We start from the raw sequence: 16736 nt of genomic DNA, 5'->3' as shown, positions 1-16736 counted from the left end.
CATTTGTAAGTCGCTTTGGATAAAAGTGTCTGCTAAATGACTAAATGTAAATGTAATGTAATGTAAATTAAATAACTGACTGATTTTATAAACAAAGAAAGTCAATTAAAAAACTAGGAACATCATTGTGAAATCAAAATTGTGGATGTGGATTTCAGCAGTGTGCTGCTGCCCCCTATAGAACAGGATGACACTCACTCTGCAATGGCAGCAGGTGAGATTTCCTCCAGGTTCTCCATGCTCCACTCTTCCAAGAACTCCAGGATGGGGGACGGCTGAGATCCCACAGAAATGTAGGCCATGAGCGCTAAATTCTTCACCAAACCTACAGCATGGCCCTGCAACAAAATTTCACTCCATCTTAATCACTCCATTGAAAACTTAGGTTAGGTTTGAAGGTCACATGCATACTAGTGTTACGGTATCCTACCTCTGGGGTCTCAGCAGGGCACACCATACCCCACAGTGTGTTATGAAGCTGCCTAGGTTTGGCCAGCTTGCCATCTCGTCCTATAGGCGAGTTTACACGGCGCAGGTGGGAAAGAGTGGAAGCGAAGGTCAACCTGTTCAACACCTTTGTATTTAAAAAGTCAATGAGGAAACAAATGAGCACCTTGAAATTCTAATGAACAGTGAGTGAACTGTTAGTAAAAATTAAGAAACATTTGTAAACAGAAAAGAAAGCATATCTGAGCTCACCTGCGATACTCCAGCTCTTGCCTGATGAGCTTTCTTTACATCCCCCCAGTTTCCCGTGGCCAGAGAGTACTTGAGTCCGTCAGAAATGATGCGTGTCTTAATGGCCAGCTCCAGATTAAAGTCTTTCCCCCTGTCAATAAACTTCTGTGCGTAGATCCTGATCTCCTTCAGCAGATTCTTGAACATTCTGGAAAACACAGAGACAGATTTCAACTCTGGATGTAATTTTCATTTTGAACCATACACAAGAATTATTTAATTAATGCATCTTGAATGTTTAATGAATGTTTGATTCTTACCCTCTGAAAAGGAATGCAAGCAGGGGTCCAGCGAGATCAAGCCTCTTGTTGCCATAGTGATCTCTGTCATCCAGCTCTCGTCTGCCCAGAGCGGCCAACAATAGTCTGTGAACCATGTAACTAAACAGAGAAAGCAAACAGTATTTAATTATATTACACGATATTAGAATGATTTATGAAGGCTTATATGACACTGAGTAATGGTTACTGAAAATTCAGCTGTCATCATACAAATAAACTACATTTTAAAATATATTAAAACAGTCACATTAAATTGTCATAATATTTCACAATATTACTGGGTTTTTTTAGTCAAAAAGCTACAGCCAACAGGATAAATTCATAATACTATTTTACCCTAGAAAATATGCTTTCTTGGTCTCGCAGAAATCTGATACACCAACATGTGGCAGCACCTCCTTCTGCAAAACCTCTTTAGCATATTTGATTCTTCTCTCTTTGGTGACACCAGGTTTGGCCCCTCTAGAGCCAATGAAGTTCAAAGCCACATTCTGTTCCTGAATCACAAAGGCCTCATCTAACGATGGCTTCACCTGTGGGAAAAAGCAGAGAAAGCTGTTATAAGTCTGGACCTGAATCACAAATGAAATGGTGCTTATAAAATAAACCTCTACTAAACAAAAGATTGCTTAAGTTTTCACAAAATTGGACAAACCATTTCCATCATCTCAGGATCATCAAAATCATAGATGATGTGTTCCAAGATGTCTCTATCAGACACAAATCCCAAAGCACGGAATACTATGATGATGGGTACTTCCTGCCGGATATACGGCAAAGTGGAAACAATCCTCTGGCCGATGGCACTTTTCTTTACTCCCTGGATGCAGAAGAAATATTTGCATAGGATTCTGTGCACTAAGAGTTAAAGAAACCAAAAACCACTCAACTTGGCTCAATCTGCAAGCAGAATACTTGCTTACAGTCTACAGATACTGACCTGTCCTCCACGGGCCATCATGCTGACCCAGATGGTGCTGGTGGGTCTGGAGGAGTTCTCCAGACATGACCTGCACTCTCCTGTGTAAGCATACTTGGAGTCTTTCTTGGCAAACACATACACTGTGTTAGTGGCCATCTTCTCTTGAGCAATCAGGACCTGGAGAAATGACAGAACACATTACACTTAATCTAAATCAGACTTTTGAAACAAAATTCAATTGGTGTACTGTAAAATGTCAACAAACTATGTCATACAATTTCATTAACAAAATAACTCTATGATGTCTTTAATGCAGTATTATGAAGAAAAAAAACTGACCTTCTCTGAACCATTAATGATGAAGTAGCCTCCAGGGTCCAGTGGGCACTCATTCAACTCACAAAGATCACGATCTGTTAGGCCGCTGAGGAGACAGTACGTGGAACGGAGCATGATGGGAATTTTGCCGATGAAGGTTTTCTGATGCTGTGTCTGCTGTTGCTCTTCCCCATCTTTTATGATGGTCTTTGTGATATCCACATACAGAGGGGCAGAATACCTGCAAGTCACAGCACGCATTCAGATAAAACATGTGATAAAAGCTCTGCCTGCCTCTGTCAAATATGTAGGACAAATATGAGGTTCACACAAAATCATGCAACTTAATTCTCTTTAACGCAAATTTCTAATGTCTGTAAATTATCAACATGATGAAAACTTTGCTGAAAAGTCTGTCATCTGTTTGATAGTTTATACTTTTTTAGTATGTAAAAGGCCTTTTAGAATAATTCTAAAAACTGTGAAATCTACTGTATACAGATTTTTATAAGAATAATTTTTATATCATTAGTAACATTTCAAGAGGAAGACATACTAGACTAAAACAACTTATGTTTACTTGATTATTCATACATCATTTTCAGAAAAATAATGTTAAAATGGTTGTATCAATAATGATACATAAGCCTTTCGAGGAACGTTTATTTGTTCATCTCTAAATCATCATTGTATTGCATCGCATTATATGTTTTGCCCACAGTCCCACACAAGAAAAACTGCAGAGCTTTGATCATAACACTACGCGCTTAAATATTAAGTGAAAGTAAACAACTTAAGACATTGCAACACATATTTTTGGGAGATAAAGAGTGACAAATTATATTTATATGCATTTTATGTAGGTCCTCTGTTATACTGTTATAAAGGTCTCAATGATTCACACTACAAGCTATCAGAATTTCATCTTATACTTCTGTATATTTTTTCTCAGTTTGGGCCTCTAAATAAAATTGAGGGGGTTTTTTTGTCCTCAAATATTAGTTCTATATTCTCCTATATCATACTATATGAGCCGTAAAAGCCTGATGTATTAAATATAATAATCAAAAACAAACACGCAAACTTTTTGGAAATGTTCTTTTTTTAATATTTTGTCTAAAGGTTCAAAACTCACGTGAGATTTCGGAGTCTAGCTTCGTTTGGCATCATAGGTGATGGAGCGCCATCTCTTTCCCAGTGAGTGGGTTTGGACAGATAGATTTGCTCAAACTTTAGGAGGTACCGAGGCTGCAGAAAAAAAATCAAATGAGAAACAGTCAATTTATTTTAGAAAGGACCATAACCACATATGATAAAAGGGCACTGATTCCAGCCACTCACCGGTTCCTCCACCTCTCCAGATGTGTGCTGGGCCTCAGCCTGCAGGTCAATGGGTGGAGCATCCTCCACAATTCTCTGCACAGACATCTGGATAAACTCATCGAATGAGTCCAGCTGCTGTCGCACCAAACCTTTTTCATCAAAGTATGAGCTGGAAAGAGAATTGAGACAAGAAACAAGCAAAGCTATGTCAAAGTTTCCTCTTACTAATTAGATGCATCATTATAGTTATATATATATATATTGCAATGACAATTATTTTTATTACACAATTACCTGATAACAATCCAACAGGCCTCCTGCCACAAATCAGGGGTGATTTCATCATCATCTTCATCATACTGGATATCTACAACAATTACGAAAATTGAAGTTATTTACTCGTACAAAGAGTTGATCTAGGGCAAATAGTGTAACAACACTGTAGCTGACAAATCATGCTTACTATCAAATTCATTACTTTAGACTTATCTCTATCAATATATGAATAGCTATAAACTCTATACTTATTACAATAAAAGTTGGTTGGTTTTGCATAACTCTATTTGCGACCAAGCTAGCTTTAGCCTGTTAGCCAGTTACGTTGTGTTAACGCTTAACTACAGTATCTAACTACACATTTCACTGCAATAAAACATAGAGAAACACAGATAACTATATTTCTTCTCACATACCTTCGTCTTGATCGTACATGATATTTGCTGGTGAATAACTTTAATTCTGATTCAATTAAAAAGAGGTTATCTGCGCGCCTCACTCCACGGCGCTTTGCGTCTGAGCCGCTATGAACAACACAAACCAAAGTATAGGTCTCTGCAGGACAGTAATGGTTCCGTCATTCTCTTCATTCACACCACAGTCATCGCCAAACCCGCCACGGCGTCTTTCCTTCGCCATGACGCCCCACTCCGTTCCTCGTGATCCTGCCCAGTAATGGGAGTTACCGGATCGGGGCGTTTTTAGACCATGTTTCCTGACGTCATAGTGATGGTAGGTTTAGGGGTGGGGTTAGGTAAGGGAGATCATTTCGATTGCATGATTGAGAAACACCCTGCAGTTTGAAAACACCCACAAATTCAGAAACGCCCACTTTTGCTCTGCAGAGACTTCAATCTCACACAAACGGCTACGGAATTATACGTCACTTCCGAAGCAAGTGATATTATTATATTTATTCACATGTATTTAAGCATTTATGATTTAGTAATTCATGGTATGGATGTTAAATAACATACGTTAAATAAAAACTAACATGTTTTTACATATTAATATTTGTCCAAAAAAAAAAAAAAAAAAAATGTTTCCGGTGACGTACATTATACCAGCGATATATGGCACGTGGGTTCGTTGTTTTTCAAGGTTGTATAAACTGTAGTGATGTTACTGTTCTTTTAACATATTGTGCGATTTGCTATAATAATGTACAAGTTTTTAGGAGCATCGGCATTCCAATTCTACACTCGTAGGTGCTTAAAACCTGTTTCAAGCCCGCAGCTGTCAAGGGAACATGAAGGATTTTTGCTGCTTCGACGGTCATTTGTTTCCAGCTTGATATCAAAGGACTGGGCAACACATTTGGGCACAAAACAGAGGTGCAGCTCATCCAGACGTCTGAGATGTTACAGCACTCAAAAAGGAGCTAGGCAGCCAGCATCAAATCCACGTCAGGAATTATACACTTTAGTGGAGCCACAGAACAATTTGTGTTCCTGGACTTTGATGAACCAGTGGACAATAAAGATGATGAACTGCTAGATCATCTTCTTTTGCATGATCTCACAAGTAATGCAGAAGCAAAGCCAGCGCATGAAAAGCATGGCAATTACATGCACCTTAGAGGACTGGAAATGCAAATGAAACATTTAAAGGGCTCTGCAAAGTCTGAAGTGGAGGAAAACTCATTGATTGAGTTCCACGATGAAGGATTCCCACTGGACAGACGCACCAAATCAAAGAAGGTTAAAAAGCAACAAAAGATCTATGGCACTCCTGATGTGGACGTGGCAGTCAGTGATACCTGTTGCTCCGGCTGCGGGGCCCTCATGCACTGTACGGACCCTGAAATCCCAGGTTACCTGCCAAGTGAGAAATTCAAAGCGTTAGCTGAAGAGGACCAACTGAAGAAGGCAACATGTCAGAGATGCTTTTTAATCAATCACCACCAGAAAGCTTTGAACGTCACCATGTCCAAAGAGGAGTACAGAGCGATTGTCAAGGGAATTAAATCAGAGAAGGCTTTAGTGCTGCTGATAGTGGATCTTCTGGATCTCCCTGACTCCATCATCCCAGACCTTCCAGAGCTTGTTGGGAAGAATAAGCACATTGTGATTTTAGGAAATAAAACAGACTTGCTGCCTGGAGATGGTGAGAATTACCTGCAGCGTATCAAACGTCAACTGAAGGCATACTGTGAAAGCATGGGCATTTCTACCATTGATAACAAAGACATCCACCTCATCAGTGCCAAAACAGGATATGGTATAGAAAACCTTATAACGAGACTGCAGTCGACCTGGAAGTACAAGGGAGATGTGTATTTGGTCGGGATGGCCAATGCTGGCAAATCCACGCTGTTTAATACTCTACTGGAATCTGATTATTGCAAATCCAGAGCCTCAGATGTGATTCATAAAGCTACTATATCTCCATGGCCTGGTGAGATATTTCATGCAAGATAATTGGTCAGGAATTAAGCTAAATATTGGCCTTAATCAGTAAATATGATATATAAATGATATGCATTATATAGGTTAACTACACTTTTGCAATCCTGTTTCACAAATATATGCTGCCGGTCAAAAGTTTGTAATAATAGAGGTTTTTATTCAGAAAATCATTCAGATATCATTTTAATATGTTGATTTGTTGCTCAAGAAACAATTCTTATTAGTAAAGTTGAAAACAGTTTTTGATCATTAATATTTTTGTAGAAACCATGATACACTACCGTTCAAAAGTTTGGGGTAGATAGATTTAAAAAATAATACAATAAATAAACAATACTTTTATTCAGCGAGGATGCATTATTTATCAAAAATGACAGTAAAGACATTTATAATTAGCCTATAATTTTACAAAAGATTTCGATTAAAAAAATGTTGTTCTTTTTAAAATTCAATTTCAGAAATTCAAATTTCTATTCATCAAGAATCCTGAAAAAAGTGTCACATTTTCAAAACTGCATTCAACATTGATGTTAAAATATGTTTCTTAAACAGAAAACCAGCAAATTAGAATGACATCTGAAGAATCATGGGACACTGAAGAGTGGAGCAATGGCTGCTGAAAATTCAGCTTTGCGTCAGAAATAAATCACACTTTGCAATATATTCAAATGAAAAAGTGTTCTTTTAAATTGTAATATTATTTCACAATATTATTGCTTTTACTGTATTTTTGAGCAAATAAACACATTCTTTGTGAGCATAAGAGACTTCTTCCAAAAACATAAAACAAAAAAATTACTCCAAACTTTTGACCTGTAGTGTGTATAAGAGAGGAATGTTTCAAGTACTAAAACAAGAACAAAGCGCTTTTTATTTAGCATGCTTGACCCTTTTAGTAATTTAAGAGTGTGTTGTGCATTCCTGAATGATTAAGCTGTTAAGATATGATATGTGACCCTGGCTGTGAAAACCCAGCTAAAGTAATTTTTTTGTGATTTATTGTTTTCTACATAAAATCATCTTACCTTCATAAGGTAAAGAACATTCTGTGAAAATGTAACCTTGATATCTTTAATATCGACTGAGTAAGGCCATGTCAAAGATTGAAATCATAGTGAAATTAATGGTTGAAATCAAACTTTGATGCTTGATATCTCATAATTGGATTTTGAGACTTTAGCCTGGATTTCACAGAGAGGGTCACGTATTGATGTCCAAGTTATTTAAACTGTTAAGAACACATTTTTCTGTCCACTGTAAATCTAGGAACAACATTAAATCTGCTGAAGTTTCCTATCATCAACCCGACCCCCTACCGGATGTTCCGGAGGGCAGAGAGACTGAAGCAGGCATCTCATTTGACAGAGGATGACATGAATCCTGAAGAGCTGAAGAGAATCATACAGTTCAGCAAGCAGCGATATTTGGTTGGTGAGTTTGTGAGTTTTGTTGTTTTAGGAACCCACAATATATCTGTTCCTATCGGTTATCAACAGATATTAGAGATTTTTTATTTATCTGTATCGGCAGATATTGGATATTTAAATGTGATTCTAATTTTCATTTATTCCTTGTATGTAAGGACTAGTCAAATGTTTGCAATAATTACTTTTTTTTTAATGTTGTTGAAAGAAGTCTCTTATGCTCACAAAGGCTGCATTTATGTGATCAATGATACAGAAAAAAATAGTATTGTGAAATTTTTACAATATAAAACTTTTCTATTTTAACATTTTCAAATGTAATTTATGTTTGTGATGGCAAAGCTGAATTTTCAACAGCCTTTTTTCCAGTTTTCAGTGTCACATGATCTTTCAGAAATTATATTTGTTAATAATACGTTTGTTATTGTTAATAATAATGATATTTGTTAATAATAAATTAATAATCCTTAACATTTTACAATTTTACTGAATTTTCCTTTTTTAAAATGGGAGGCAGCTTATTATTATTAATATTATTTATTATTATTTTTTAGGTCACATTGGGAGGACATTCCTAGCAAATCAGCCACCCAAGAAAACTCTTGTGGAATTTGATCCTGACAGTCTGAGCTTTGGAGAAGACCTGGAGGAAGATGTTAAAAAGGATCCATCCTTGGACTCCTCCACAGATGCAGAGCTCAGCTACAATGAAATCAAAGATGCACACTGGTTCTATGACACCCCAGGCATCATGAAAGAACATGACGTAAGTCTCCCTATTCAAACTGTACACACATAATGTGATATAATTATGTTCATAATTACAATCATTTCTGTATACTCGTATTTTAAAATGTCTATCATTATGAATCATGCACCACTAAGGATTCTGATCAAAATGTAACTTTCCAGGTTCTCAGCCTGTTGAATGAGCAGGAAGTGAAGCTGGTGGTTCCTACACAGGCCATTACGCCAAGAACGTTTGTAATGAAGCCAGGTATGGTTTTATTTTTGGGGGCTTTGGCGCGCATTGATTATTTGGAGGTAAGATTTCATTTGACATTTTGAAAACAATCTTTTGCTGTATCTGACCAACACCAAGATGGCTCTTTACTCTCTCTAGGGAAAAAGCTCATGCTGGTTAACAGTTGTTGCTTCAAATCGCATCCCGGTACATATCACCAGTTTAGACAAGGCTGATGCAATCTACCAGAAACATGCTGGGAATACCTTTCTTGCAGTATGTATAAATAAATACATTTGTATTGTCATTACTATAGTCTTCAGTATCACCTGGCCCTTCAGAAATCAGACTAATATGCAAATTTGGATGCTCTAGAAACATTTATTATTATCAGTGTTGAAAAGAAGCGTTGTTCTACATTGTTTTGTGGCAAGGTCCCATCTGGTGATGAGGAGCGCATGAAAACTTTTCCACCACTTGTTGCTCAAGACTTTGAACTCCAGCGGCAGGGCTGTAACACCGCAATCGCTGACATCAAGATCTCATCAGCAGGTCATTTTTTTGGGTGCCTTTCCAGGTTTTTCCAGTTGTCTACATTTAATTAGCTTTTTAGATTGTGTAAGGTTTTATAGTAAATCTCATGACCAAGTCTTAAAAATGTGGCCAGCCAGGGCTCATTATAAACAAAAAAAAAGTTAAATATATTTAAAGAAACTTAAATTTATGATGCCTTTTCTTGATTTTCAGGCTGGGTTGCTGTGACAGCAGCCGAAAGAGATCAGCTGTTGTTGAGGACTCGCGCACCTGAAGCAGCAGGACTGTCTGCGCACCCCGCCTTTACTGCCCCACATCGTGAATCTGAAAGGACAGAGAATCAACAAAACTCCCGCCTACAAGACGAGAAAGCCACAGGCGCTGGTAGACACCGGTCTGTCTGAGAAAGCTGCTGAGAGACTCAAAGTGAGAAGGAAAAACTGAAGTGTTGTTGCTGTTTCTTTTGATACCTCTGAAGCTTTTGTTCTTCAAAATATTGAACTCAAAATATGAATGTATTGTTTTTTATACTGTCTAAATTATAATTAAATGTTTATATATTTCAAATATATTAAAAAAAAATTTTTTTATATACTTTCAAATAAAAAAAAAACAAAACTGTGGCAAGATTTTTTTTATTGAAACATCTAGAGCTATACATACAGGTCACATAGTAAACAGTTTTTCAGATCATTCATAAAAAGCCATATCAAGGGGACAACATTATAACATTTCAACTGATATAATTTGACTACTTTTACTAGGAAATGGAAACGACAGTCACACACTTGATTACAAAGATGGATAAATGGCACAATCTGAGTTGTGAATTGGCAACATGCTATTCTAAAGAAGAAAAGCAAATTGCTTAACACAAAAAAAGTGATAAAGGACAAATTTACAGTGATAAAGTATCCAACCGTCTAAAAGTGTAGTTTTTCAGGTGCACTGGGTCCCTGTGGATAGCACGTTTTCTAGTTTTCCATCTGAGGCCTGTGGTTTTGCTCCTACAAACTTTACCAACTACATCTTGCTTTGGTAATAAACCCAAAAATTCAATGTTGCACAATGCACTAAAGGCAAATTATTTCTATAACCTTTCTCTTACAGTATTTTTTTTTCTTCCTTTTTAGACAGAATAACATGGCAAATTTACTGATATACAAGGGTTGTGGCAGCAACACATTCACACTCGTACAAATAAACAAAAAGGTCAGTACAATACGATTAGATAAACTTTGGATAAACAGATTTTTAATGCAGATAACCAATTTGATACGTGTAAGGGAATGTTGCTTGGGTAAAATACACAGAAAAGACGAGCCATTCTTTCATTTGAAGGTAAATAAGATCTAAATATCTGAGACATTGATTAAAATGCTCAAATTGATTGTCTGAGGCACTGAAGAGCAAATAAGAAAGAAAAATATGTACAGTTTATATACAGACAAAAGCAACAAAATCTTTGGACTGAGCATGAAACTGAAGTATTACCAGAAAATTGACAGATAAAATAATCTACAAACTCGAGAAGTGAGAGTTACAATGCGAAGTGTAAAAAAAAAGAGCAAATTTACAATGAAAGAAAAAACCTACTATTCCACAAATATTACGAACTACATGCTACTTTCCTTGAAAGACAGAGCAAGTGTAATCAAAGAAAAACCTCTAGGAAGTGTACAGAAATCTTTTTTGTTCAAATTAAATGTTTAGCTTATGTGAAACAGAGCCTCAAAGGTAAGCTTATGGTTAGTTGTCAAGTGCTCCCTAAACTGTATTCAGTTTCTTTGTTCCCTTTTACAATGACATTAGCCAGCTTTAAACACACTCTCCGTCTCTTGCTGACCAGAGATGGAGGTGCTTCAGTGGAGTGGAACAGCACAAAGACACTGAAAGACCCATTATCTTCAGGGCTATTCAGCGCTGGACCACCTGGGTCTGGCTAATCGGAGCTCTCCGCAGGGATGGAGGGAGAAAGTGTACTTGCTTTCAGAGTAGTTCTCCTTTTTGTTGCTTCCAAGTAGTGTAACAATAAACACAAGAAAACCCCGATGATCCTACCACAAGTTGACAATGGGTTTAATTTCTGAATTGAAAGTATACTGTGTTATTTTAATGTTTCATGTTGTGTCATGGCAAACTGAAAACAGGCATAGATGTGGTCATCTGTCATGAGCTGTAAAGCCATCAAAAACAACAAGAACCTTATTTTTATTACAACTTGAACAAGATTTGTTCAGTTAGAAGTCTAGGAGAACCTCATAAACTGTTTTGGACACAAAAACGCTGCCCTTTTTCATACGAGATACCCCTCACTTGTCACCCTGAGCCGCCCCTTCTAGGTAATACACATTTACTAAATGCCGATTCAAGTGGCGACGGTAGTCCATCTCAAGAGAGAAGGTACGGTCACAGAAGATACAGGTGTGACTGAGCAGTTTGGATGGAGACGGAAGCTCTTCTGTCGGAGTCTCTGGAAGTTTCTCTCTACCCTCGGTGGCAGCAGCCAGTCCGTTAAGACCAGAGTCGCAGCTTCCTTCAGAGGCGCTATCGCTGATGTCACTTCCCCCATCATTACTGTGGATACCTTCGTCATCCTCTGCGTCGGTAGATTTGTGACCGGGTGGACCAGGAAGTTCAAGAGTTGGGCTGAAACCCGGAGAGGTCTTGTTGTCAGTAGGTGATGGCATCTCACTTCCGCTGTCTACATCTGGAATTTCTTTTGGCTCATTTGGGACCTTGTTCTCAGTTTCTTTAGGTTGTTCAGAGTCTGGAACTTGGGGTTGGCATGGAACTGTGAGTTCCTCCACAACAGAAGCAGTCTCCTTGTGATTTCTCTCATCTTGGCAGGTCACTACTGTAGGTGTCTGCTCATCTGGTTGGTCAAGTACCTTCAGTGTTTCTGTGGTGGACTGTTTTTCAGCTTCTAGAGTGTTTAGCTTCTCTGGGACTTCGTTGGTCTTCTCAGGTTCAATGACACAAGTCTCAGGTTTGTTTGCATTTGCCTCAGCATTCTTGGTTTTGCTCTTCACGGCCTGTAGAACCTCAGGTATGGTACGATTTCTCTCTGGAGCACCAGAACTTGTTGATGGCTTGGCTGTATCTTTCTTTGTGCGCTTGACCCGCTTTGAAGGACAATTAGTTTCTGAAGAATCAGTCGCTGGTACTTTCATGTTCTCTGCTTTTCTTTTGACAGGTTTGCTCTGGGTATCTTTTTCACGGTTGACCTTTGACAATTTTGTCTGCCTCTTGCATGGCTTCTTGGGTTGAGGTTTCTTGCAATCTTTTGCACGTTCTTTCTCTTCAGTCTCCTTCGCTTTCCCATTCAGCAATCTGTTTTCCTTTTCTAGCCGCTCTCTTTTCTCTTTCTCATTTTGCTGCTGCTGCTTCTCTAGGTCTTTCTCTGGTCTTTCTTTATCCATATCTAATCTTTGCTCAACAACAGACTGATGTTTTGCAGTAACTTCACTGGCGGTCTCCTTCAATGGCTTCTCTTTCTTAGGACGACCTTTCGCTACTTTCTCCACAGATTTAGGGGATTTCTCTACCTTCTTCATTTCCTTTTTATAAGCTTGTTTGTCATTGCAGCCTTTTGTTTGTGCCACGGCAATGTCCACAGCTTTCACCAAAGTCTTTCCTTTAACCTTCTTACTGTTTTTCTCTTTCACCTCATTTTTCGGCATGGTCTTTTTCTCTGCAGTTTTTTCATTGAGTTGTTGGGTTGGCTTTCCAGATTTTTCTTTCACAATGACATCTGGGTTTTTCTTTGCGGTCTTGTCAGTCAGCTCAGTCTCCACAGCAAGGGTGGGTTTAGTGGGTTTCTTAATAGAGAGGTTGATGGGACCTGATTCAACATCATCCAATTCTCCCAACTGCTTGTCCTCACTTTGCCTTGATCCAGACTGGTCTGTCGCAAGCTTATTTGGCGAAATATCATCCGTGTCAGTCCTCTTCACACGAAGCCTTACCTTTGATACGTCCATCGAGATATCAGTGCATCCTGGGTGTCTGGACTTGATGTGATACTGCAAGTTGCACTTCTTGGATGCAGCGTATTTGCAAACCGTGCAAAGAAACTGGCGAGGGTTGACATGGAGCTCAACGTGCTTTTTAAAGTTGCTGCGGTCGGCTGTCTTGTATTGGCAGTAGGGGCAGCTTAGGGGCTTGGGTCCATTGTGGACCTGTCTGACATGGCGAGTCACCTCGTGCTGGTTGGCTGCCAGGTAGCTGCAGTTGTCACATTTGAAAGGCCTCTCACCTATTCCAGACAGACCATAAAGAGAAGGTCACGGCTGAACAATGAATCTTTTATTTCAACATTTTGAGAAAAACACAGATGCAAGTCTCATGCGGGGATAAAGATAAAAGACACATACAATACAGAATCACATTCTAATTCACTCTGTATACTACAAACCGTGTACCATTTTATCCAAAGCCATCTGGCTCCACGGAGTGCAACAAAAGAGAGAAACATCATTGACAAGATGAAAACAGAGGCCTTGAGCACATTTGCTCTGTCCCAAAACCCAGAGAGCTCACTTACAGAGGCAAAATAGTCACCTTGAAAAATGAGCACTCACTTTATAAACTTGTATAACTTTCAGATTTAATTAATTCCTATGACTTTTCCCAAACCTCAAACAAACTACTTTAAAGGGATAGTTCACCCAAAAATAAAAACCGTGAAACGTTTCATTTGCATTACTGTCTATGCAGGGTCACAAAGCTCACGGATTTCATCAAAAATATCTTAATTTGTGTTCCAAAGATGAATGAAGTTCTTATGGGTTTGGAACGACATGAGGGTGAGTAATTAATTAAACCGAATTTTCATTTTTGGGTGAACTATCCCTTTAAACCTGATGCACAATCACAGGTATTTTACAAAGAATATATCCCAGAATACACTGCAACAGGTTTAACAAAAAATGTAATTAATAAATAAATTATTCTTTACATGCTATGTATTTTAATTATTTTCTTCTAAATATCATATAATTATTTTAGCTGTTATTGGCCAAATCTATTAAAATTTTGCAAGTTTTGGAACAAGGCAGCTCAGTAGGTTTTGGAACAGATTTATTAAATCAAAACCTGGACTGGAATGAAACAAACTACATTATAAATCCTAAAATATAACTATATGTACTAATCAATTTCAGCTTAAGAATATTTCAACAGACGGACAAGAGACTCACCTGAATGGGTTCGCATGTGTCTGGTGAGATGAGTTTTTTGGGAACTGGAGTAGTCACAGTATATGCACTGGAACGGACGCTCACCTAAAAGAAGAATCAAATAAAATAGTTTTAATTTTCACATATATTTCTGATTATATAAAAGTAAACTTAAATCAACGTGATTTTATAATGAATTGAGACTTAATGGAAAATTTTAGATGTACCAGTGTGGGTCCGGATGTGCTGTATGTAGTTATTTTTGCGGTCAGAAAAATACGAGCACTGGTTGCAAGTGAAAACCTTGCTGGGAAAATGATTCCTCAGATGTTTCTTCCAGTGATACTGACTGATGGTGGTATAAGCACAAATGGTGCACTTGAATACTCTCTGGTCTTCACCCTCCTTAGCATGATGTTTAAGGTGTGCCATGTAGTGGTCGTAGCGGTTGGTGTTGTATCCACAGCGCTCACAGCGGATCACGCCTTTGGAGTTACTCAAACTTTCACTATTCTCTGGGTTTGGCGTCTGAGATTGGCCTGACTCACTGGCCAGATCGTCGTCAGAGTCAGCCACGCCATTTACCACCGTCATTTTCTTGGTGCCGTGAACGCGGATATGGTGAATGAAGTCCTCCTCGTTTTCAGCCTGGTACTGGCAGGGTTTACAAAAGAAAGGCTTCTTCTTCTTTTTGTTGGATTCGAAGACAACAACTGGGGTGCGCTTACGTTTTTCCGCTGGTGAGGATTCAGATGGGGTCTTTTCAGATGGGTCTGCTTGCTCCATTTCAACCTGCTCTATCACTCTTTCTGTCATTTCTGGCTCAACCCGAGTGGCATGTTCAGCGTACGTGCTCTCAGACATCTCCGAACTGTCAAGGCTGTATCTGATAACACCCTCTTCCTCGCTGTCAGAGTAGCTGTTGCATCCAACGGTCTTGAGTTCCACCATTTGTTTCTCTTCTGCATTGTAGTCTGAGGAAGACGCCTCTGATGATACCACCACATTAGCGAGCATCACTAGCTGAGGGGCTGCCACATCATTGCGAGGCAGCTCAGGAAGGTCATGGCCCACCTCTGGTACTGGGATGCCTACAGGCATGAAGATACCAGCAGCAGCTGGATACACAGTCTGAGCAGACATGCTCAACCAGCTGAAATGCAAAAAGAAACACTGATTTTAGTGCCACTGAAAATATAACTGGCAATTTAAGTTTAAGAGTTTATAAAAATGTGTCTGTGAAATGAAAGCAGAAGATTGAAAGGATGTGAGAACTGTGACATCTTCTCAGAGCAAGTCATCTGACTATGACAAAACAAACAGTTCCATGTAAATGAATGATTAAATCGAAACTCATCATTTTCTGAGATAAGGAGTCTTTGCTGAGCCAATCTCTGACTGATTAACCCTACAAGGATAAAGCAGATTTCAAATTTCCACTCCCAAACACATTTTAAATAAGAATCAAACAAAGCCTAAACCAACACATCTTTATAGAGCCAATAAAGTACCCTGTTCTTTCTTGTATGAAGTCCATTAAAGCAATAAGCAGCTTTAACTATGGGTTATTTTAGGGAATTACAGCAAACAAGCATCTATATTCCAACATTTCAGCGCTCCCAACTAGGGCTGGACAATAATTCAATATCAATATGTATCGCGATATGATTTTTTTCAATAACGGTGATATGATTTTTAAACACATTTCCGATATTTCAAAAAACATTTTCGTAAACTGAAAAAAAAAATAAATAAAAATAAATTGATGTGTGTCGGTTTAGGGAAATACCGGGAAATACCCGTAAATGGCGCATCATGCACGTGAGGTTATCTGACGGAGAGACGCAAAGCAGTTTAAAGCAGAGTCCTGCACGGGTCCTGTTAGGTAAACCTGCATCCGCAGTACACAACAGAACACCCGACCCGTTATCCGACAGCAGCCAGCACCAATTTAATTCTGTACCCGACCAGTTTGACATAAAGACCACGACCTGGACCGCACCCGCATTAAATAGGCTACTGCATCAGTAAGGCAAAATTATTTATTTTCTCATGTGACACAAGCAATCAAGCCAAAATAGGCATTTTAAGTTGGTGCTTCGAAGAGAAATAGACAAGCAGCGCAAAAGAAGAATGATAAGAACGCGCATCCTTCCTGTATACAATACAAACTTTTGCCTACATCTTGTAAACAATCTGCAAGGCTGTTTTGAACAAATGTGCATAAACTACACACTTAATTCTTCATAAATGAAAAGAACATATTTAGATATGACTTTACCGTTAAGTGCCATTGTCTCTCCTTAAACTCTGCAGTGTATAGGCTATGCGGCCGTTAGTCCTTTACAGAAGCATTAAAAATAAATCT

At 38.5% G+C, this 16736-nt stretch overlaps 3 protein-coding genes across 3 annotated transcripts in view; 1 reads left to right on the top strand and 2 right to left on the bottom strand.

The window, feature by feature from the left end:
- The window catches only part of LOC107677351 (DNA-directed RNA polymerase II subunit RPB2-like), an 11486-nt gene extending 7078 nt beyond the window's left edge, over positions 1–4408 (bottom strand). Inside the window, exons 1-12 of the mRNA XM_016472231.1 lie at positions 4275–4408; positions 3877–3949; positions 3601–3751; positions 3395–3507; positions 2281–2500; positions 1960–2118; positions 1675–1839; positions 1356–1552; positions 999–1118; positions 700–886; positions 431–574; positions 199–338 (exon numbers count right to left, since the gene is read on the bottom strand). Of these exons, the coding sequence (XP_016327717.1) occupies positions 199–338; positions 431–574; positions 700–886; positions 999–1118; positions 1356–1552; positions 1675–1839; positions 1960–2118; positions 2281–2500; positions 3395–3507; positions 3601–3751; positions 3877–3949; positions 4275–4293 (1688 nt within the window). The 5' untranslated portion in view covers positions 4294–4408. The remainder of the gene's footprint in view (positions 1–198; positions 339–430; positions 575–699; positions 887–998; positions 1119–1355; positions 1553–1674; positions 1840–1959; positions 2119–2280; positions 2501–3394; positions 3508–3600; positions 3752–3876; positions 3950–4274) is intronic.
- Positions 4409–4931: 523 nt separating this feature from the next.
- LOC107677396 (nitric oxide-associated protein 1-like) lies at positions 4932–9692 on the top strand. Its single transcript, XM_016472283.1, is given in 8 exon segments — positions 4932–6255; positions 7533–7697; positions 8245–8456; positions 8603–8734; positions 8814–8930; positions 9089–9206; positions 9402–9471; positions 9473–9692. Coding segments are annotated over 8 exon segments (1803 nt in total). The 5' UTR covers positions 4932–5426; the 3' UTR covers positions 9633–9692.
- A 121-nt stretch (positions 9693–9813) lies between these two features.
- The window catches only part of LOC107677370 (RE1-silencing transcription factor-like), a 9325-nt gene continuing 2402 nt past the window's right edge, over positions 9814–16736 (bottom strand). Inside the window, exons 2-4 of the mRNA XM_016472248.1 lie at positions 14596–15521; positions 14390–14473; positions 9814–13446 (exon numbers count right to left, since the gene is read on the bottom strand). Of these exons, the coding sequence (XP_016327734.1) occupies positions 11501–13446; positions 14390–14473; positions 14596–15511 (2946 nt within the window). The 5' untranslated portion in view covers positions 15512–15521 and the 3' untranslated portion in view covers positions 9814–11500. The remainder of the gene's footprint in view (positions 13447–14389; positions 14474–14595; positions 15522–16736) is intronic.

The sequence above is a fragment of the Sinocyclocheilus anshuiensis genome, unplaced genomic scaffold, assembly GCF_001515605.1.
Source record: "Sinocyclocheilus anshuiensis isolate Anshui unplaced genomic scaffold, SAMN03320099.WGS_v1.1 scaffold352, whole genome shotgun sequence".
NCBI lineage: Eukaryota > Metazoa > Chordata > Actinopteri > Cypriniformes > Cyprinidae > Sinocyclocheilus > Sinocyclocheilus anshuiensis.
The sequence above is the reverse complement of the archived record's forward strand: the minus strand, read 5'-3'. Positions and strand labels throughout refer to the sequence as shown.